The 23,982-nt window shown below is 34.1% G+C and overlaps 2 protein-coding genes across 2 annotated transcripts; both read left to right on the forward strand.

Annotated features, from left to right (window-relative positions):
- The first annotated feature begins 5,809 nt into the window (after positions 1–5,809).
- Positions 5,810–8,395, forward strand: LOC143610249 (septum-promoting GTP-binding protein 1-like). Its single transcript, XM_077084778.1, has 6 exons — positions 5,810–6,463; positions 7,225–7,363; positions 7,447–7,540; positions 7,630–7,669; positions 7,769–7,852; positions 8,231–8,395. Exons 1-6 carry the CDS (start codon positions 6,074–6,076, stop codon positions 8,393–8,395), a joined length of 912 nt encoding a protein of 303 aa, XP_076940893.1. The 5' UTR covers positions 5,810–6,073.
- A 4,707-nt stretch (positions 8,396–13,102) lies between these two features.
- LOC143610252 (kinesin-like protein KIN-7D, mitochondrial) lies at positions 13,103–23,528 on the forward strand. Its single transcript, XM_077084780.1, has 25 exons — positions 13,103–13,684; positions 13,773–13,870; positions 13,959–14,048; positions 14,143–14,195; positions 14,684–14,749; positions 15,010–15,063; positions 15,178–15,237; positions 15,751–15,829; positions 15,925–15,992; positions 16,235–16,291; positions 16,378–16,482; positions 16,613–16,717; positions 16,796–16,903; positions 17,001–17,132; positions 17,732–17,911; positions 18,358–18,534; positions 19,286–19,423; positions 19,723–19,842; positions 19,966–20,016; positions 20,094–20,141; positions 20,349–20,492; positions 21,234–21,869; positions 22,358–22,487; positions 22,598–22,711; positions 23,341–23,528. Exons 1-24 carry the CDS (start codon positions 13,374–13,376, stop codon positions 22,681–22,683), a joined length of 3,096 nt encoding a protein of 1,031 aa, XP_076940895.1. The 5' UTR covers positions 13,103–13,373; the 3' UTR covers positions 22,684–22,711; positions 23,341–23,528.
- Positions 23,529–23,982: the final 454 nt, after the last annotated feature.

The raw sequence follows: 23,982 nt of genomic DNA on the forward strand, positions 1-23,982 counted from the left end.
CTTTTCTTAGGATCCTACAGGCTAAGTAATTTGCGAAGTCGGCATACAAAGGACTTTCGTCTTTTTCTTCTATGACTCCTTGAATGTGCATGAGGATCTCATGTGGGAAATTATCATTGATAATTTCTTCGTGAAGTTCTTCGGGAGTTGGACATTCTAAACGTGAAAGGTGGTCTGCGGCTACATTTTCTGCTCCCTTCTTGTCCTTAACCTCGATGTCAAATTCTTGGAGTAATAGGATCCATCGGATGAGTCTGGGTTTGGCATCTTGTTTGTTGAATAGGTAACGTATTACTGCATGATCGGTGTAAACTATGGTTTTGGAAAGAACTAGGTACGATCTAAATTTTTCAAAGGCAGATACTACTGCTAGTAACTCTTTTTCTGTTGTGGTGTAATTCTCTTGTGCATCGTTAAGAGTTTTACTGGCATAGTAAATTGGGTGAAAGTGATTTTCTTTGCGTTGTCCTAGTACGGCTCCAACTGCAAAGTCACTTGCATCGCACATGATTTCGAATGGAAGGGTCCAATCGGGTGTGGTCATGATTGGTGTGTCGACAAGTTTGTCTTTTAATGTGTTGAATGATTCAATACATTCTTCAGAGAAGACGAATTGTGCGTCTTTCTCCAGAAGTTTGGTCATAGGTCTTGAGATTTTTTAGAAGTCTTTTATGAAGCGTCGGTAGAAACCTGCGTGACATAGAAAACTTCTAATGGCTTTGACTGAAGTTGGTGGCGGAAGTTTGGATATGGTTTCTATTTTGGCCCTGTCAACTTCTAGTCTGTTTTGAGAAATCTTGTGACCTAGAACAATGTCTTCCTTTACCATAAAGTGGCATTTTTCCCAGTTGAGCACTAGATTTACTTCTTCACACCTAGCTAACATTTGTCTAGGTTTTTCAGGCAATGATCGAAGGAGTCTACAAAGACTGAGAAGTGGCTGGAGCGTTGGAAGGTGGCCACCATGCAGCGTTGGAAGGTGGCTGGAGCATTACATAGTCCAAATGGCATTCTTCGGTAGGCGAAGGTTCCATACGGACATGTAAAAGTGGTTTTCTTATGATCTTCAGGAGCGATGGGAATCTGAAAGTATCCGGAAAATCCAACAAGAAAACAGTAGAACATTTTTTCAGATAATCGTTCGAGCATTTGGTCTATGAAAGGAAGTGGAAAATGATCTTTTCTTGTGGCGTCATTAAGCTTTCGGTAATCAATGCAAACTCGCCAGCCTGTGATGGTTCTCATTGGTATTAGTTCATCCTTTTCGTTCATTACGACCGTCATTCCTCCCTTCTTGGGTACTACTTGAACGGGACTAACCCAAGGTGAATCCGAAATCGGGTAGATTAATCCGGCATCAAGCAGTTTGATTACTTTCTTCTTCACCACATCTTGCATGTTGGGATTGAGACGTCTTTGATGTTGGACCACGGGTTTGTATTCCTCATCCATGAGGATTTTGTGAGTACAAAAGGAGGGACTGATGCCCTTAATATCCATAAGGCATTAAATTAATACTAGCTCTTAGGTCAGCCAGGGCATTGCTAACAGATAAATTTTCTATGAGACAAGGGATAGTAAAGCTCCCTGGATCGGTCATCTTTGTCGGTAGCTTGCTTAGGAGGAAAGCTGAACATTCTTCACTTAGGGTGACATGCGAGAGCTCCTCCAGCTTCCTTTTGTTTGTCAGTACTTCTTTGAGAAATTTGGCATATTTTGGCATTTGAGCAATAGCTTCGACAAAAGGGATGTTGATATGGGGTTGCTTAAAGAGTTCTAGAAACTTCCCATACTGGGCTTCCAATCGCTCCTGCTTCAGTCTTCCAGGGTATGGAATAGGTGGAACATAGGTTCAGACTGGTTCCTTAGGTTGTACTATGCTTGTTGGGGTCAGCCTTTCCTGCGTTTCATCAGGAGACTTTTTCTCCATAACTGATTCTGAAGTTGGTGAGACAACAGTGGTCGTATCGCTCCTGAGTGTAACGGCGTTCTCTTCGTTTCCAAAATCGCCCAAATCCACGCCTCATTACATATGGCCTAATGAGCTAACATGATGGTTACAACTTACAAACCCATTGGTTTTTGTTATGGACCACTTGATCCCAACACGTACTTGGTTCTAACTGGTCTCCACAAACATGGATCTTGAAATCCAAACATTTATCGACAACCCTTACCCAATTTATTGTATATGAATTTATGGTATGTGACAAACAATTGCATATGCTGTCATTGCACGTTCTCTTCACGTGCCATGTAAAATGGTGCCTAGATCTTAGTGTAGATCTTGGTAGGTTGTAAGCGAAACTCTTCTTTGTGGCCTTCTCCAGGACTTCAAATTCTTCGTTATGTGATTTGGATCCCAGGTCTCCACCAGCGATCTGGTCGATGGCCTGTTTGTTTTGACTGGATTGTGCATCAAAGAAAGTTTGAACTTGTAACCATACGCTCAGTACATAATGTGGGCATCTTCTTAGAAGACTTTTATATCTTTCCCATGCTGCGTGTAACGATTCGTCATCATCGGTCCGGAATCCGGTAATGCATTGGCTCGGTATTAGGCAGTTTTATCGGGCAGAAAATATTTGAGGAGAAACTGTTCAACCATCTGGTCCCAAGTGGTAATGGAACCAGAGGAAAGAGATTCTATCCATTCTAGGAATTGGCCTCTTAGAGAGAAAGGAAAGAGTTTGAGTTTGATTTGATCTTCTGAACAGTTTTGGATTTTAAAGGTTCCGCAGATTCGTAGAAATGGGGATATGTTAGAAAGAGGGTCTTCGTCGAGGAGACCATGAAATTGAACTGAATTTTCCACCATATGAATGGTGCTTGATTTGATTTCGAAATTTTCGGTGATTTCGGGTAGAGCCACTCCATTGCCGTAGCCTTCGAGAGATGGCTTGGCATACTGGCTCATGTTCAACTCATTGTTCTGGGTCGTCATCATTTCTTCGGTTTGATTTTCTCCTGATGTGGTGGCGTCTACTGATTCGTCTTTGATTGCTTCGGCGGATTCTGCAGTCCGTTTACGAGTTCGTCGACGAAAGAGTCGTTCTGGTTCAAAAATTGGAGAAACAAGCTCAGGCCCAAAAGTAGAGGACATACATGGGACTAAATCAAAATTGAACTAAAGTAAAAGTTAGCTAAGGTTAGTCTAATATTAAGCTACAAGTTAAGCTAAGCTATTTTAAACTAATGTCTAAATTAATTATGCTAAAGTAAAGATAAGGTAACTAAAGGTAAAAAGTAGGCTAGCCGTAAAATTATATATTTTAATATTTAGTAAAAAAATATTAAAGTGAAATAGAAGTTAAAAATTTGTACAACTATAAACATTTTACCTCTCTGAGGACATGGTCCAGAATAGAGATTCGTGGAGACGTAGGATTAAGGTTAGAGACTTTTTAGGGGAAGGTACCTAGTTAGCTTAGCTTTGTATTTAGGGTCTACTTAGGCTAGCTTGACTCCTTGTTGCTTATGTATATTTTTTGTTTGATGCTGTCTTGTGATTCTTATGCCCAAATCTTATTTACAGATTCCTTGGTATTTTGGTAGGGTGCTACTCTATGTATTGCTAAGTGTCTTTGCTTGTAGGATGTATGTTTACTCTGTTTACCTGTATGTAGCTTTATGAGCCGAGGGTCTCTCTGGAAGCACCTCTCTATTCTCACGGATAGAGGAAAGACTTGCCTACATCAAACCCTCCCCTGACCCTACCGATAGCGTGCTATGCGGTGGGATATACAGGGCTTGATTGATTGATATAAACATTTTTTTTGTTTAAACAATTTAATTCCAAATGGGCTTACTTTATTATGATTTTAGTTGTGTAAAAATTTTTTGTATAAAAATAAACTTAAAAATGCCTCAAATAAAATAAGAACCCACAACCTTTTGGTTAGTTGTCATACCCATTACCACTAGACCGAACTAGTGGTCATGTTATTGTGTTGAAACATTGAATACACATATATTTAAAAAAAATCAGGTCTAGCAGGGTGTCGGGTCTGTGGCCGTCGACTACCCCGCCATACCCTATAGCCGACTCTGGTGACTGTCATCGAAGATGGGGAAGACCACCATTATTGATGATGATGTTAACCATGTGTGTGCATTTGACACATAAGCGGTTTTTGACACGTAAGCATGACATGTCAGCAACATTTTAATAGAGTTAATACTTTGTTTGTCAGAGTTCAATTAATGAAATAAAAATGATAAAGTGTGAGATCATCACTAACCATTTTATTAGTTGAGACTGACATCGACCTATATGTAATAATTGAGATTACTTAAAATCAATAAATCTTATAGAAACATAGCCAATAAAATTTTGATTATCATTACCATGAAACTTTGAAATTAAGTAAATTCCATATCAGTTGAGTAGTAATGAATTTCTGATATGATAACGAAAACACAACATGAATGAGAAAATTTGATCGATAGTAACCCAAATTGTTTGCAAACATTGAAAAGATTAAGGTAATAAACTTTAAAAATTACAACGCGTTGAATTAAATTCATAAAAAATGAGAACATAAATTACCTTAAACTACTATCAAATAATGTAACGGCAACCTAACTATGCTTTCCTTACACATGTACCAAGGTTTATATTCGTGTATTCCAATTGATGAAGGTTTGCCACATGGCCAACATTTGGTCTACATTGCTATGCTAACTTCCAAACTAACTATATATATTTAATTGGCCACCTTTCAATTATTATATTAATAATATAAAACCACATAATTACCCTCACAAACAATACCATTATTGATCATGTATGATCTGGCTTAACTACATGCGTGACATAGACAATGTATGGTCTTAAGAAATTAAGCATGTACGTTATACATGTATATGCGTATAAATATATTATATACACACATAAAAAGGATAAAATTAATAAAAATTGAGAAAGCGATTAGGGGTGTCAAATTAACCAATATGTGGTTGAAATAGACGCGGTGACATTTTGTTAAATTGTGTTAACAAATTTAAGCTTTGAAGTTGAACATATATGCATTCATTTACATTATTTTAAATTTATCTAATTTTTATTTTTTTTCAACAACTAATTTTGTTGCCCAGATAGTACGCATGTCAACAAAAAATGATGGAATCGTCAAAGATCTGGTCTTTTCTTTCCACATTAGTTATTATTCATGCGGAACTATTTGTAATGCTTGAAATCAAATTTTATTTTAAATGAACACTTGTGATTTGATGTTCATCGTGTTTGTTGATAGGCAGGATTCAAAATCAGACATTCATACGTATACTTGAAGGATAGGAACATCAATAAAAATGAGGAACATATCAATGAAGACGAAAACAAAAATTTTAAAGCCTAAATGTACGTATTTTCTAATATGATTAATGATTATACCCATATAACTATTCAACATGTGTTTTGTGTGTGTTCATAGTTTGAGACTTTGAGTTAGTTACACGGAGATGACCATCGTAAATTACACATCTGCTTCATAATTTCATTTTCAACAAATTTGATCCATATTGTCAATTTTTACTTTCTTCAAATCTTCAATGATATCTTCACTTGACGAGCGCCATTCATGAGTTTTGACCGTCTCATATGAGCTTCACACCAAGCGTAAGATTGCAAAATTAGGCGTGTGCATGGAACTAAAATAACCGACTACTAACCAAATCCTAAAATGTTTAAAACTAAGTCTCAAACTACAACAAATATTATCCCTTTTATATTACATAAAAAGTATTTATGAGATCCTTAATCTTATTGTATTAAAATAATAATTGGTTGTGAAATAGAAATAGCCGAAAGGTAGCGGAAAGCCGGTCGAGTGCAAATTGCCACCATACGTGATTACCATAAAGCTTCTTCCTAGAAAACCGGTCAAATGTCCCTATTACACGGTCACCGTCACCAATCCAACGGTTGTTAAATATACATACTTTATTCAATTTAATATTCCCAAAAATATTATTATTATTTAAAAAAAAAAAAAAACTCAAAACCCCACAAATATAACAACACAACAGTTCTTCACAGTCCATCAATCAAAAAACAATTTACAAAAAAAAAATGAGTCAAATCAGCAGAAAAAAGTGGGGATTAAACCTCAAACGAACAATAATATGGCGGGTAGCTTTCCTCCGGCGATGTGGTCGATCCTTCTGGCGCCAAATTCTGGCGTGTTGGATCGGAAAATCAATCCGGTACCGGCAGTTGTTGAATAATAATACTGGGTCGAGTCCTTTGATTCCGACGTATCATCGGGAGGCGGAGAGGACGACGGCGATTGATATGGCCACCGTGTGCCACCAGTTTCCGTCAGGGGAGTTGACGGCGTCAAGCGGTGAGATGACGTCATCTTGCGGTGGTGGTGATGAGCTTGATCAAGATGCGTCTGATTTGGTGGCATTGAAGATTTGTTTGTTGGGTGATCAACATATTGGCAAAACAAGCTTCTTGGTTAGTATTTTGTTTTGTTTTATGTTATTTTTTCAATAAATTTAAATTGATATTTCGTTAGTTTTTAAATTTTGTATGTTTAATTTGTTCATTTTGGAGAAAAACATTTCTCACTTATTATTTTTTAGCTATTGAAACATTTTTCGTGTCTAGTTTTGATGGTTTTTAGTTCAATCGATGATTGATCATTGGTAAGGATTTTTAATTCTAAACAAAAATCGAACGGTTAAAAGTTAATAACAAATACATTTTAATATTGTTTGGGTTTGAACCGGACCATAAACGTGCTAGAACAATTTAAGCAATACCAAAATCAGAAATTCATAGTACACATTTTATCATCATGTTGGTTTTTTTACCTCTAGATGACTAGATCTATCATTTTTCAACATTTGCTCTAGCCTAAACCTAAGAAAAATTATTTTATATTTTCTTGACAAACACAAATAGAAAATACATGTTTTTACCTATTTATTGTTTTTTTTAGACTGAAAAATTATTTTCTTTGTTGGGGTTTTCTTAAGTTCTTAAAAAACTTGTACATTGTCTGGCATTCTAGCAAAGTCATAGAAAATACCAATTTTCTAGAGTTGATATCTATTTTTAAACTAAATTTGTTACAGACTTATTGCTATATTATACTGTACGAGTGACACAAATAATATTTATAAATACCCATATGGCCATTTTTACTGTTCCATTGAAGTTTTCTTGAAATCTTGACACCTATTTAATCAAACCTTTTTTTTTAATCATTGAAGGCAAAATATGTTGGGAAAGAAAAGAATCAAGAAGAATTACCAGCTAAAGGAATACATCACATGGATAAAACCTTATGTGTCAGAGGAGCTAGAATCTCTTACAACATATGGGAAGTTAGTGGTGATGCATTGTATCCGGGTAAACAACAAATCATATTTTTTTTTTGTTGAAAATTAATTCAATTTTTAATTCTCTAATGACTGTTTTTTTATGGTTCATAGATGGTGATTCAAAGACTTTGATTCCTACAGCTTGTAAGGATTCTGTAGCGATCCTGTTCATGTTTGATCTAACAAGTCGCCGAACTCTTAACAGGTATACGAACATAGAAATATTTATCTTTTTTTTTAATACATCTTTTATTTTAATTGTTGTTTAAACTGCTGGTTTTGTATTGTGTTTAGTGTTATCAACTGGCATAAGCAAGCTAGGAACTATAATCAGGTGGGTATAAATTACATCTAAAGTAATATATATTTAAAAAAAAAAAATTATATTTCTTTATCGATTTTGTCTAATTAGTTGCTTGTTTGAATCTTATAGACCGCGATCCCAGTAATGATCGGCAGCAAATTTGATGAGTTTGTCCAGCTTCCGTTAGATTTGCAGTGGACGATCTCAAGTGAGGTAATATATGATGTTCTTCCTGTTTTCATATCAGATGAAGCTTATTGATAAAACGACAACGCTACGTATGAGTATTAATGTAGGGTCGGTTTGTGTGCCCATGAGGTTTAAGTTTTCCAAAATAAACAACCAAACTTCATTATTATTGAAAGGGACATTTGACCTTTAAAGCAAATTTAATTGACCTTTTCATGATGAAAGTGATGGAGCACCTATCACTAGCTTCTAAAAGAATGTTCTCTATCCCACCTCCAATCTTTAATATTGTAACAAGAGTCACATCATGAGAGGTAACTCACACCCTTTACTAAAAGTAGAAAGCTACATATGATGTCATATACATGTGTTTTATGTTATGTTACTTTTTTAATTATGTAGGCAAGAGCATATGCGAAGGCCATAAACGCGACCTTGTTCTTCTCAAGTGTGTCTTACAACATAAACGTAAATAAAATCTTCAAGTTTGTAACTGCAAAGCTATTTGATTTATCATGGACTCTGGAACGTAATCTTACAGTTGGTGAGCCTATTATTGATTTCTAGTGGATTATCGCTAAGCATAGATTCACACCCTCCTTCACATTTGCATTTATGATGTAAATAGTATTTAAAGAAATATGTAATGATCGAGAGGAAGTGGTCATAGGATCAATATCACATTTTGTGAATCGTCTTTCTAGATAAGTGAGATATTCACGGTTGTTAGCTTGTTTTTTATTTGTTCGTTGGTCATTTGATTTTGAATGTATTGTGGAGAGCTTGGTGGAGGTATACAGGCTTCCCTGTCTTCATGTATATCCCATGATTTATTTCTTAACTAATTGATTACAAAAAAGTTAAATAGCTCGTTTAGGCACGTTTACTTTTGTTATATAAGTCTTAGTTAACCGCTCGTGAATGTGGGTGTTCCTTGAATCTTCTCTTCTATTGTCTCAAACACAAAAACATAAAATGATCAAATAATGGCAGCTTACTAATGACTCATGGCCATCCTTTCATATTTTAAAATTCGATCAGAATTTGGTTTGTTCTGTAACTATTGAGCTAGTAATATTTTATATTTCAAGTTAGCTCCGACCCATGTTACTCTAAGGTGCTAAAATTGGCCTCTACATCATTTTGTTGGTTGAAGACATTTTGGATGTTAGATTTAATTTATGTCAGGGGAGAATCTAACATGAACTTTACGGGTTTTGGATTAGTTTAGACTTAATATGAGGGTTAAAAGTACTTAAAACCCGTGATCATGTTTAGCTGAATGGGTTGTTGTTTAACCTGTTGTTTTTCTAACTATTTTAGACTGTCATTTGATGTCACACCTAAAAGTAGTTTGGTATTCTACAGAAATGCTTGAATCCATATTTAGCAGTTCAGGGTTTCTTCAATTATTAATGTCAAAATTTAAAACTACAAGCCTGGAAGAACAATTGAGTCTCCTTTAAGTTACAATAAAGCAAACTGTTATAATACATTGTAAATTTCTAGAGTGCTCATTTTGTCTAAAAATTTAATCGTAAATTTTTTATATTCGTTTGTAATTTTTTATTAAAATTTGTAACATTAGTGTATTAATTTGCAAAATTGAAATAAGAGTTATTTTGTTGTGTAGGTTTTAATATATAATGAATTAACTAAACAGAGAAAATTGTCACCAAGTAAATTATTATTTGGATCCATAATTTAATTGGGTTTAATTTCTCACATAATGCAATTATCTTCTTCTCTTCGTAATCATTTTAACCTCCGGGCTTTAATATGTTTTTAGATGGCTAAGGTAAATATTATTGGACCAAAAGAATCATCACAAGATGATGGATAGAGAGGACAGTTTACACGTAGGCTGCAATGCTGCATATTTATTTCAAATGCACTCAAATCTCGAATTAATTGGGCTGAAGGAAAATTGACTAATAGAATGCTATTGGGCCGGCTGTAAAGAAAAAAGGAAATAAAAGATTTGGACGTCATCCCTTGGGCCCAAGATGTACATGGCAGTGTGGGCTTGTGGCACTCCAATGGCTCAGCTATGAGATCAAAATCATTCCCAGGCCCACGAATTTCTATTGCAGGCAATATGACCAAGCTAATGTTTAAGGAAGCTATTACACGAACAGTCGAACACCACCTCCAATCTAGACGTCAAGTTGTATAGGCTTATACAACTAGTATCAATTCTGACAAGCCCGCAGCCGGCCCAATGGGGGGCAGGGTGGGCTACAACTTCAGACCCGACCTTCCGAAGGGCCCAAATCTAATTATTTTAATAATTATATATGTTTAAAGTAATATACACATCTAGTTTGTGTACAACAAAATTTCCTTAGTTCAGCTAGAGTTACAAGTTTTAGTCTTGAAAAGAACATAATTTGTTTTTTATGTTTTTTATTCTTCTTTCTCCTTATAAAAGATGTCCCACAAAAGGCAATAATTGTTTAAACAATTAAACCAAATCTAAAAAAGATACAAAAATCTAGGAGTTTAACTAAAATTTCATGTGCCGGGATTTAACGTGTAAGTAAAACTAGCGAGTTGTGTAGCAATCTCCTACGAATTCCATTAACATACTACCTTTAAATAGGCCAGGGGGTAATGGGGGTATAGTGTTTGGTTAACTTAAAAAACACATCCCAATTGTTCATGAAACCTCTTAATGACATAGCACAAGATTACGATATAACCGCCAAGTGATATTTTTATGGAGGGCAGTTACCCCTCAATTTTTTCAATGTCGGTCCGCCAGTGTCTTGATAGTACATGTGTGTACATGTACAGGGCCGTCCCGGAGAATCCATAAGAATTTGTGGGCTCGGGGCGAGTAAAAAATGGGCCCTGAAAATATAAACTCAATAACATGTACAACAATAATTGCGATATCAATAAAAAAACAAAAGTATTGTACCAAAGTATACTTAAACGAATGAGAGTCTTTCCTAACATTTTTATTTTAATGTAAATGTTCTTTATATAATAAAGTCTTAAAAAATAGGATTAACAAAATATATGACTCATAAAATGGACTTATCATGTTTGACAGTTCTAGAAAAATATTAAAGTAACATGTGTTAAGTTATAGCTCAAACTCTAGTTTTAGTGGAGCTGGGCTTGCAACCAATTAGTAAAAATAGGGGTGGGAGGAGAAATTCGAACATGCACATGTTGCTTGGAAGATGAGAACGCAACCAGTTACACTTACTTCCTTTTGGTAGTTTATGTATGTTTGTTATTAATATATTAAGTGTGGAAATTTTTTATGGGCCTCAAAATATGATGGGCCTTGGGCTGCAGCCCTCTCCGCCCCACCCTCTGGGCCGGGCATGTACATGTACATATATCACAATTCTTAAGTTACAATAAAGCAAACTGTTATAATACATTGTAAATTTCTAGATGTGCTCATTTTGTCTAAAATTATTACAGACAATAAGAAGATACAATCATGGGAGCGTCACACAAACGTTGTCCGATAAAGGGATTGAGTGTGTTTGGGTAACTAACCCCACTAACATGTCCACTGTTATTCCCGCTCAGTTTACGTTACCTTTTCCACAATAATATTATTATTGCCCACGTCACTTTCACGTTTTAAATCACCCCCACATGCCACGTTGTCTTTTCAACTCCCCCACCTTGCTATTTATACGGAATCAATTAATAGTAGATGGTGCATGCTTCCATATTTTCTCTCATTAAGTGATCATTCTTTCATAATTCAGATAGATTATGTTTGGGACCTCTCTATTGTAGTAATAATTTGAATATTGGATATTAGTTTTGAATTAAGAAAATATTAGACAATCATGCATTATATGTGGTATAGTATAAATAGCGTTAATCGTTACTAGTTAGATAGCCCGTGGTTGAATACTCAAAAAATATTGCTTGAAATTGGCTTGATCAGTTGTAAAGAAAGCAAGCTTGAGATAGCCCGGGCTTGACTTGTTTGCTCGTTTCATACTCTAGTTCAATGGACTAACATCAGCTTTTTCATAGAATAGTTAGTAAAAAAATATTTTCAAAAATCTAGAGGTTCTAGGTTCATACCAAACGTTGTAATAACACACCTAGCTTTACAAAACTAAAGAGTATCACGTTCTCTCTTTCTATAAAACTCACTTGAACTTGCACCAAACACAATAACCGAGGCAAGCTGAGTTAAACTAGCTCGGTTTTAAACAAAGCCTAGTTTGCTCTCTGCGTTTAGCTTAGTTTGTAAATTACGAATGGTGCTGACTTGTTTTGTAAACGAGCCAAGTTTGAGATAGTGTGCATGCTTGATATTAACGAAATATAGATACAAGCTCGTGCCACGTAGGAACAACATACTTGTCTTAATGTTCATGTTGGTTGTTTATACAAATTCGCATTGATGTAGCTACTACGCACATCTCATATAATGTTTCATTTATGATGCATTAATTGTCGTATATTTGTTTTCTTTTTTACGCAAATACACTGTTATTAATTTATCTCATTAATACCGCCAGGTAAAACATTTGTTGGTGGGCCGGTGGTGCCACCACCAAAAACAGAAAGAATTACATAATATCCCCCAGTTAAGTAGTAGCTTTCGATTACCTACGCCAATTCTCCAATTCCCCGCAAAAAGCTTTGATCTATTTCTAATCCACCAGTAGCTCAACTACTTAATATCTCTAATAATGTTTTCAATTTTAACCTCTCTATCCTAATGAAGCTTCTCGTTTCCAGCTTTTCAAATTCTCCAACTAGCTATGTTCAATATACCATGTAAGATATATTTCTCTTTTTTCCTTTAGATTAAGTGACACATGTAAATTAAAGCATCCTTGGTAGAGAAGGGAAAAGGCGAAAGAAACTTACACCACATCTCAATATGATGTCAAGTTGCCAACCACCGTCGAAACCAAACAACCAGTAAGAATGTATTCAATAATATCAGCGTTAGAATTACATAACAAACGATTGACGTAACACACCACTATTTTTCTCTTCTCTAAGTTGTTATTTTCGTGTAACAAACAAATATAGCCGTTTTTTGTTTGGCATCATATCATAATTAATTTATATTTGATATATTTAATTTCCTAATTAGTTACAAAATAATATTATACTAGTACTTTTATTAATAATAGATTCTCATTCAGAAATTTTGAAAAAACAATAAAAAAAACGGAAATCCGTCCATCGTTCTCCGTCTCACTCTCTCTCATTTTAGGGATCTCTTGCTCTCTCTCTACTCTCTGCAACTGCTGCAACTATTTCCTTTGTCTTAACCAACAAGAAACACACACACACACACACACACACACACACACACACTTATCTCTATCTATACGTATCGATACTCACATTGTTAATTTCTCTCTCTACAATTCCTTCTATCTCACTCACCAAAAATTAATCAAATCACTTTACCAAGGACCATCACCATGTGAACCTCTGACAATATTCTCTCTCTCTCTATCACACACACTTACTTCACTTTTTGAAGACTTACGATTGATTATATTGTTTATATATAATATAATCATCATCGATAATAATGTCAGCTTCTTCTTCATCAAAAGTAAGAAACAATTCAACTTCCCACCACCACCGTAAACCGTCGAGTCCGTTTTCCTCATCTTTTTCATCCTCGTCCTTTAAGCAGCAGCAGCTTATTCCTCGATCCGGTAACGGTTCCAGATCCACGCCTCGGTCTGACTCGATGTATTCCAAAGGAGGAGGTTACGGCGGCCGGTCGCCGGTAGGTTTTCCGTCACCGGATGAGCTTATTGGAGAACCGGTTGATAGTGTGCCGAGATCCGGACCGGGAGATAGCATTTCTGTTACGGTTCGGTTTCGGCCGTTGAGGTAATTTGATTATTAATTGTTTGATTTGAATTTGATTGCCTAGGGTTTTGAGAAATAATTAGGTGATATTTTGTTGTTGACATTGTAGTGAACGAGAGTATCAGAGAGGAGATGAGATTGCTTGGTATCCGAATGGAGACAAGCTCGTGCGAAACGAGTATAATCCTGTCACGTCGTATGCGTTTGGTATGGTTTTGGCTTTATTCATGGATGCAATGATTAAGTTGAATATTTGATAATTGTTTATTATTATTATTATGTGATGACACTGCAGATAGAGTTTTTGGACCGTCTGCTGTTACTCAGGAAGTGTATGAAGTAGCCGCTCGACCTGTTGTGAAGACTGCTATGGAAGGAGTAAATGGTGCGGTAAAAGCATATCAAATTAAATCAAACAATTGCACAACGGATTGAATGAATGTTAAGTTGATCGTGCTAATGTATGTCTGTTAGTGCAGGTACTGTCTTTGCTTATGGTGTTACAAGCAGTGGGAAGACGCATACAATGCATGTAAGAGAAGTTTATACTCGGGTTATGTTATTAGTGTGTAATGATTTTCAAAGTTATATATTAAATGATTTCATCTTAAGAGGACTGCTAGTAGATAATTCATTAGTCACTTGGAAGTCTTTATTAGTTTAGTGATGTGTGTGGCACCTAGTTATTTGAAATATCTGGTAGTTAGTAGTAAAGGACATACTGGAATTATGCTGCTGCTGCTGCTGATATCAGTTAAGTAGTTAACTGTTATAGTTCCTTAGTTGCATTCTGTAAGCTTTTTCGGTTAGACTATCAGAGGTGCTGATTAGATAGATTCTTAGTTGTTTGGTTGATTTCATTGGATTACATAAGGAAATGCTGATTTGATTTGATATGGAAGAAATATGATGAAATTATCAGTTTATCATGACTTTCAGTCATCTCTTCAGCTAGTCTTGCCGTCTTGGTTTATATGTATGCATGTGTATTTTCTCACAAGTCTTTCAATTTTTTTTCAGGGTGATCACCATTCTCCTGGAATAATACCATTGGCCATAAAGGATGTTTTTAGCATTATACAAGATGTAAGTGTTTCACATAACCTTATCTTTGGTATTTGAATGCTTGTTAATTACATAGTTTGGTTGTGCGGCATATTCTTTGACAGTTTATTGTCGATTAATTGATGTCTCTCTTACAATCATACACCATCTTCTATACACTCGCACACATGTGTGTCAGTGTGTATCTAATATCCGTATTGAGTTGTGCCACACATGGTTTATTCTTGATGTTTCAGGAGCATAGTTTATGACTATAACCTCTTTATATATTTACATTGCAGACTCCAGGAAGGGAGTTCTTGTTGCGCGTGTCATATCTAGAGATCTACAATGAGGTTAGTGACACCGCTTAGATGGTTGCTTATGAACTAATCAATGCAAACACACATTATATTTTACTTCTGACGGCCAGTATTGTCACCATAATTTATATATGCTACTTGTGTCAGGTAATCAATGATTTGCTTGATCCAACTGGACAAAATCTCAGGATTCGAGAAGACGCACAGGTTTCTACAGTAACTATACATCTGATTTCCGGTTTTTAAATGTTTATTCATTTGCTTTTTGTTATCCCTTTTGAACTCGATGGCAGTGATTTAAGAAAATATTTTTAGGTTTTTTAAGTGTCCACCTAGCTGTTAAGCATCCACTTGGCACTTCAACTAGTCAACACCACTTAATTGTCAAATTAGTTGCAATAGTCAAGTGGAAATTAATCAGCCTTTTCAACTAGTGTTTATCTAATTTTCTCAATCTGGTGGGCTTCGTTCCAATCTTTTTATTTGCAGTTGTGTTGGTAAAACAAAATTATTAACTTAAAAAAGTATATATGTTAAAAAGTTGATTCCATTATGTTTAGGTAGTCTAAAATAAGTTTATTAATATATTCAAGTTGACTTCTTATGCTTTCGCTTAACATTTGTGTAGTTGCCTGAATTTATTTTGGTGATCGAGCTCTAACCGGTCACTTGTTTGTGTGTATGTATGCTTTCCTGATCGTGTTATCTGTTCATTCATAGGGCACATATGTGGAGGGTATAAAGGAAGAGGTTGTCTTATCACCTGGACATGCTCTTTCTTTCATTGCTGCTGGTGAAGGTACTGCTGAAATCTGAATTAGACTGTGCTCTAATGTTTGTGCATGTATATGTTCATGCAATCTCTAGCTTATTTGTCTATTTTTTTTGTTGCAGAGCACCGCCATGTTGGTTCAAATAATTTTAATCTGCTCAGTAGCCGTAGTCACACTATATTTACTCTGGTATGTATTTAATAATGTTTCAAGGTGTACTTGTGTTTATTCTTTCTTTATTTTCAGTTTTTCTGTATTCAGATAGATACGTGTATGTTGATTTCAAATGCCTGATGTTTGTTTTTAGTTCCATTATTGGCAATTTATATTCTTGAATTAAGACTGCACGTGTCAACAAGTTACTTGCTTTGCTGATAGTCGTTGTGACAACCAGTTACCAAATTATCTCTAATATAAATTTGAATGTACAGATGATTGAAAGCAGCGCTCATGGTGACGAGTATGATGGAGTGGTCTTTTCTCAACTTGTATGAACAATTTTTTATTAATATCCTTTACATAATTTTATTGTTTTTATAGTTTACTTATACCTTTTTTTTAATATTTGTTCCAGAATCTAATTGATCTTGCGGGATCAGAGAGCTCAAAAACTGAAACAACTGGACTAAGGAGGAAGGAAGGGTCTTACATAAACAAAAGCCTTCTAACCCTTGGAACTGTAAGTCATTATATATTCTTTACTGATGTGTTTGATCATTCTTCTGGTATTCTTTACTGATATATCTGTTGTTGGTAATGTTATCGAGTTATTTGATTTTTTTTTAATTTGGAAATTTATGCCACTACAGGTAATTGGAAAGCTTAGTGAGGGGAAGGCATCTCATGTGCCATACAGAGATTCCAAGCTTACCCGACTACTGCAGTCTTCATTGAGTGGCCACGGACATGTTTCGGTTAGTTTAAATAAACGCCTAAACGATATGATAAAGTGCCAATTTATAAATTTTTTAAATTACTTCTTTTCCTGCCAGCTTATATGCACCATAACCCCAGCTTCTAGTAATATGGAGGAGACACATAATACCTTGAAATTTGCAAGCAGGGCAAAGCGTGTTGAAATCTATGCTTCTCGGAATAAGGTTTGCAATGGAACAATATTTTATGATTTTTGTTTACAAATTTAAAGTTATAAAACTAAGCTGACAGTTGTATGCTATTGAAACACTCGTTTTTCAGATTATTGATGAAAAGTCTCTTATTAAAAAGTACCAACGAGAAATATCAGTTCTTAAAGAAGAGCTTGATCAGCTCAGAAGGGGGATGCTTATTGGTGTTAATCCCGAGGAGATAATGAGCTTAAAACAAAAGGTATTTTTTTTATGTTTGGGATAATCTTTCTGGTAGTGATCTATGTATTCAAGTTTTTTCATTATGGGCTACACATATATTGAAACTACTTTTACACGCCACCTAAGTACGCGTCAGTTTCTTATACACCAACTTGCAAAAAAGCGTGACAGATGATGAATCGTTGAAAATATCCTTTTGAATTTCAATCACACAAATGATTCGATGTACAAATAGTAAGGTATTTATTGTTTTTCTTTTTTTACAATGTTTTGGCTTGCTTTTGGTCGGGTTTGGTTTTTCATTAAACTGTATAAACTATTAAACTATGCGTACTTTGATTGGGGGGGAAGGGATCTATATTTGTATTCTACTAAATATATAATCAGGTTTTATATGGTTATACCAATTCTGGCAAAAAAAACATTACTAATGTGCCTGTATCTGAAAAAAAGACATAAATGCCCTTCTAAAAAGTTATGTTGTTCCTTTTGATTTACAAAATTCTGGCATGTTTTAGGCCTAACTAAAATATATAGACAGTGAGCATATCAGTTTCTTTAAGTTTGTGCTGTGTATATATCAATTTACCAAGTGGTATATACCTATATATTTAATAGTTAGAAGAAGGACAAGTAAAGATGCAATCACGGTTGGAGGAAGAGGAAGAAGCCAAGGCAGCTCTAATGAGTAGAATTCAAAGGCTCACAAAGCTAATACTTGTTTCCTCAAAAAATACAATTCCTGGATTAACAGATGCATCTGCTCATCAACGCAGTTTATCTGCAAATGAGGATGATGTAAGTTAAGTAGTTTCAATATTTTATCAATCTACTTTTTCCTTTTATCAGGTTATGGTTTTTAAAACATTAACAACTGCATATATATCTTGCTTGTGCAACATTTTGTATGAAACCTGAATTTCTTTGTTTTAGCTGGTTAACTTTTTTCTGTCCCCCTTTTTTCCTCGAGTTTTATAAGTAGTTAATTTAGTAAATGGGACTACAAAAGCTATATTATTTGAATAATGCTTTTTTATACATTTATCGCTGGTTTAAGACGTTAAGAGGTTGCAACTTGCAAGCATATAGATACACTTTGGATCACTTTTGACGCAATACATTTTTAACCATCATTTAAGTTTAACCCGAATCTATTAATTTATGTTTCTGTTCTGGATGTTTGGTTGCATATTGACTTATGAGACTTGACTTTGATGACCTTTTTTTATTTGCTTATATTTCAGAATGGTTCTATGCTCTTGCAAAGTGAGAATGTAAACGATTCCCCATCAGAAATATCTTACGAACACAAACACAGAAGAAATTCCAGCAATTTATCAGCAGCAGGTAGCGCCATCACGGAATCTACTCCAGTGGGTGACCTTATTAATGGTTCTGCTGGTGGTGCAAAACTGGCAACAGTATGTTTCAAAATTCTTCTTTTGTGCATAGTTATAGTTATTTAATTATCATTAATGTTCAGTTTGTACTGTTTAGTACTTCACAAAATGCCTATGTTGGATATGGCTAAGCTTCACCTTGACCCCAAATAACACTTCAAAAGTTAGTTTTTTTTTCTGTGAGAATTTTTAATGTCATAAGAACATGTTTTTACACCTAGTTTGCTTTCACTCCAATGTATGCGTCAAATCTTTTAGGACTAATTATCTTGTATATACATTGTAAATCGTATTATCCAAGTTATCTTTTTATACAATTAATACGTACCATATGATTTGCTTAATACATGTATGCACCTTCATTTCTAGTTTTACTTGGTTTAACTAAATAATTATGTGAAGAACTATAGATGCGTAATAAAAAGCTACATGTCATATTCAATATTGGACTCATTTTAAAAATCTCAATGACATTGTTCTAACAATATGTATTTTATAAAAATAATATCAATCTTTTACGTTGTCTATTTAATAATTTATAAACTAGCCAACATATAACATGGGTATAATTGTATAACAGTATAAATAATAAAAGATCATTGCTGAGAAGGATAACCAAACCTATATAAGTTTGGTGGGATGAATTTGAGTAGTCTTACACCAAATTTTGTGTGTTGGTGCATGCTTTGGAGACCGTTTTGGGTTCAGAAACTATGATTTTTTTTTCTTCAAATATATTAATCTGATATGAATAATCTTTTTATTCTTATAGGGTGTAATCTCGATAGATGAGATGGACCTTCTAGTGGAGCAAGTTAAAATGCTTGCAGGAGAGATAGCATTCAGTTCAAGTACAATGAAACGTTTAGTAGAGCAGTCTGCAAATGATCCCGAGATCTCAAAAACACAAGTATTACTTGCTTCTACATCTGAATTTTACATGCTTTATATTCAAGCTATGAAATTTGTTCTTCAAGTTTCATGCCTTACACTTGATGTATAACTTACAAGTAATTTGTATAAATAGGCTAGGTATTATAAATTAAGGGTAATAGCTAATAACCTTACCTATTATAATGACATTTACCTTAAATGTGCTTATGAAGTATAAAGGAGATAAATAACTTTTTAAATTTTTATGAGGATGGGACATAACCCAGATTTCTATGCTAATTTAAAATATATATATATATATATATGTTTCCACAGATAGAAAACTTGGAAAAAGAAATAGAAGAAAAAAGAAGGCAGATGAGGGTATTGGAAAAACAGATTATTGCAAGCAATGAAGCTTCAATTTCAAATACATCATTGGCTGATATGCAACAGGTAGTTTCTTTTTCCATTTATTGTGTAAATTCTCATTTCTGTTATTTTTGGTATTTGCAAGCTTGTGATTTTTTATGTATTCATTTGCAAGTTCATTAACATGTATGTCTGGTTGTTTTATAGACAATGATGAGATTGATGAAGCAATGTGACGAAAAGGGGTTTGAGCTTGAGGTCTGCATGCTTATATCATTTATTATTTTGTTCTAGTTGAATTATAATTTTCTTAATAATATCTTTCACATTTATAGATCAAGACAGCAGATAATCGCATTCTCCAAGAACAATTACAGAACAAGGTATATATGAACGTCTTTAATGCCACATGTGGCCCTTTTATTTCTGTTTATTTATTACATGTGGTTTGAAACATTACTAAAATTGGTTTTAAAATTATGTTACACATCATTGAACTATAAACAACACCTTCTTATCTTTTCTACACCTTAATGCTACACAGTTAATATATGTTTTATTATTTTGACATTTTTTGAAACATATTGTAGTGTTCTGAAAACAAGGAGCTTCAGGAGAGAATAACATTGCTTGAACAACTGTCTGCAGCCCAGAGTGAGAAAGCCATGCCATCATCTCGACATCATGGATCTGATGAATACATTGATGAACTAAAAAAGAAAATTCAGATTCAGGTAATTTATCTCCATACTGTTGTTTTGACCTAAAACTCTTTATGGTCCAAAATATATTATGTTAATTAAGGGGGTTGCGGCGCAGCTTGTTGCCCGGATACGTATTGTAATTTTTTTTTACTTTGAGTAATGAAAAAAATATACTAATTATAATATATATTAATATTGATTACTCGATTTTTGTGCAACAAAGTTGTTTTTTTATAAAATTTTAATTTCACTTTTATACTTTAAATAATATACGCCTTTAACCCGTTTAATTTTCATTCAGCGTGATTTTTATCTGACAACTTTCCTTAACATTTAAAAAAAAATTGAATACACAGTTGGGTTTAATTTATTTCTCTCGACATTTTGGTATATTTTGTTGAAAAAGGAGTTATATTCAAAACAGAGCACCGTGACGAACCCGAACCGATCGAACAACATTGATACCGGTATCGGTATTAACAGGATCGGTAACAGTATTTGTTATTCTGGTTACGACATATGTAAAACACGGGCTGATATTCTTTTGGCGTATCAAGACTTTATTTTTTTGGTTTTTTATTTCATTTGCTATAGTGAGTGGTTGTCTTTTAACAAACCAAATCGATACCGACCAAATGCCTGCCGCATCGTGCGGAGGAAATCAAGTTTTATTATTTCAAATTTTCAATATATATTATTAAAAGTACAGTTAATTGACTTTCAGTCCGTTCGGTTGTAATTTAACATCTTTACTTTTCATTTTTTTGGCAGGAATTTCAGAATGAGAAACTAAAGCTGGAGCATGTTCAGCTTCTAGAAGAAAACAGTGGATTATTAGTACAAAATCAAAAACTATCAGAAGAAGCTTCATACGCAAAAGAATTAGCATCCGCAGCTGCTACTGAACTAAAAAACTTAGCCAATGAAGTCACCAAACTTTCATTTCAAAACACAAAACTGGAAAAAGAATTAGCAGCTGCTCGTAGCAATAACCGACCAAAGTCGGGTCGAAATGGTCGGATAATACCGGGTCGGGTCAACGATGAGTTTGACTTAGAAGATGTTAAAAGGGAGCTGCAGGCAAGGAAGCAACGAGAAGCGAGTCTCGAGGCTGCATTGGCTGAGAAAGAAAATATTGAGAATGAATATAGGAAAAAAGTTGAAGAATTAAAGAAAAAAGAAGCGGTTTTGGAAAATGATTTGGCAAACATGTGGGTTCATGTTGCTCAGTTGAAGAAAGAGGTTAATGGAACAAATACTAACAGTGTTGAAGGAAATGACAATGTGAATGAAATGAAAGTAGATAATGGTGGTTTCAATAATTCTGTTGTTAAAGAAAGCGTTTCGGATGTTGAAGAAGTAGGTCATGATGTGCCAAAGGAAGAGCCCCTTGTTGCTCGCTTGAAGGTAATTCGTTATTTTGAGCTATCTTTTAATCTTGTGCTAAATAGTTTGTTAATGTTTTCTATGATTGTTTGCTAATTATGGTTACAACAAATATTATCTTTTCTAAATCTTTGAAACTCACGGCACCCCCGTGAAGAGATCATTACGTTAAATCTCAATTGCGCTGGGCACGTGGTCTTTAGAGGTGTTTGTATATGGGGAAAGTTACTAAAATAACTATTTTGATCATTGACTTTGACAAAATAACCCTTGACTTTTTTGTTTATCATTTGACTCTCTTATTTAAATTAAGAAAATCGTTCAAGATGGAAGTCTGAAATGACACATGTCGCCCTCTGGTTGATCCGCAATTTTAAAAAGTCATGTTATTAATCTCAGTCGAAATGGCTATTTGTTGATTTTCCTTAATATTTGAGGACTGTTAGATGAGCTTGTTAAAATTAAGGGATTTAATTATTTAGATTAAGTTTCGTACTTGTGGTCTTCAGGCTCGAATGCAAGAAATGAAGGAGAAAGAACTCATTTACAATAACCACAATGATGCAAATTCTCATGTATGTAAAGTATGTTTTGAATCACCAACTACAACAATGCTTCTTCCTTGCCGCCATTTTAGCTGTGAGTTCCATCAAATTGTCCCAATCATATTTCAAACATGTTTATTTCACAGTTTCTTAAAGTCGAACACATTATATTTATCATACCACTATCTCTTACATTTTTCGCAGTGTGTAAATCTTGCTCGGTTGCATGTTCTGAGTGTCCAATTTGCCGGACAAAGATTGCTGATAGAATTTTTGCTTTCACCTCTTGATATGCAAATACCTTCTATTAAGATGAAGGTATGTCATATATCTTGTTTCATAATTGATGAAGGTATGTCATATATCTTGTTTCATAATTCAGATATATATGATCATCATTGTCCTACTGTCATTTTATTTTTTGCAATCTTACTTCCAAAATTTCACAAAAAGAAAAAAAACACAAAATTTAAGATATGCTCGTTTTACATTTAGGCTTTGATGTATTTAAGCTTACCAATTGACCATATAACTTTCTAAAGTTAATAATAAAAATTTGTGTATATATAACTGAAATAAGAGCAAATGATTTTGTCCTTTCGGTGTACAAGGAAATAACATAAATCATCCACTATGTCCCATTAGTTGTAGTCCTTTCCGCTAGCGGACATTAGAATGTCTGTTAGACCCATTTATGTGCCTTGCATATGAACACACATATGTAGAGAGAGAGGTATAAGTGGGTGAAATGACTAAACTACCCTCATGTGCAAGGCGCATGACTGGGTTTAACTGAAAAATATATTTAGTTTTTTAATCATAATATATATTATACTTTATAACCTGTTATATTTACAAGAATTTGGCTTGCAACACTGATTAAGCTCACTAATACTTTATATATACAAGTAATTATATGATTTTGATATGTGTTTTATGTGTTGCAGGAATCATCCGTCATTCACCTGCTGGTTATGTTTTGTGTTACATAGCGGGTGCCATTCTTTAATTGGTCAAATCATATACAAGTATTGAAAATGTATAGTACCATTTTCTGCATCTTATTAGTCTTAAATGGATTGTAAAATTAGAAAACCTTAAGAATAACTAAAAATAGAGGTCTTGTTTGAAATTCTATTTTCATGTATAAAGGAAAATCTACCACCAAAAATGGCTTTGTTGGCCATGGGGCATAACCAAGCAACTGTTTGTCACGTAAACATGTATTTATAAAACGAGTACTTGTTTGAATAATTTTAATCAACTAAAGGATGTCAATTTTTTCCTAACAAACTTAAAAATAACATTGGAACAACCATTGAACTTTACAACTGTTATCTCTTTATCATTTTGCTTTAAAAATATTCTAAATCTTTCAGTCTTAAAGGAGCAAATGAGATTTTTCATTTTTGATTGAAGTTAATATCTTTTAGTTTAAAGAAATATATAATATGTATAGTAGAATTTAACAAGTTAAAATGACTAAAGTTTTTGCAATAATTTAACTTTATTAAGTGGTTATTGTTAATTATACTTGCCTCCAAAATTCCGTTGTGTATATAACAAGGTTATTTAATAGTAGCTTAGTT

Source organism: Bidens hawaiensis, unplaced genomic scaffold (genome assembly GCF_021521415.1).
Source record: "Bidens hawaiensis isolate Kalapana, Puna unplaced genomic scaffold, B.hawaiensis_p1.1 tig00025243_1, whole genome shotgun sequence".
Lineage (NCBI taxonomy): Eukaryota > Viridiplantae > Streptophyta > Magnoliopsida > Asterales > Asteraceae > Bidens > Bidens hawaiensis.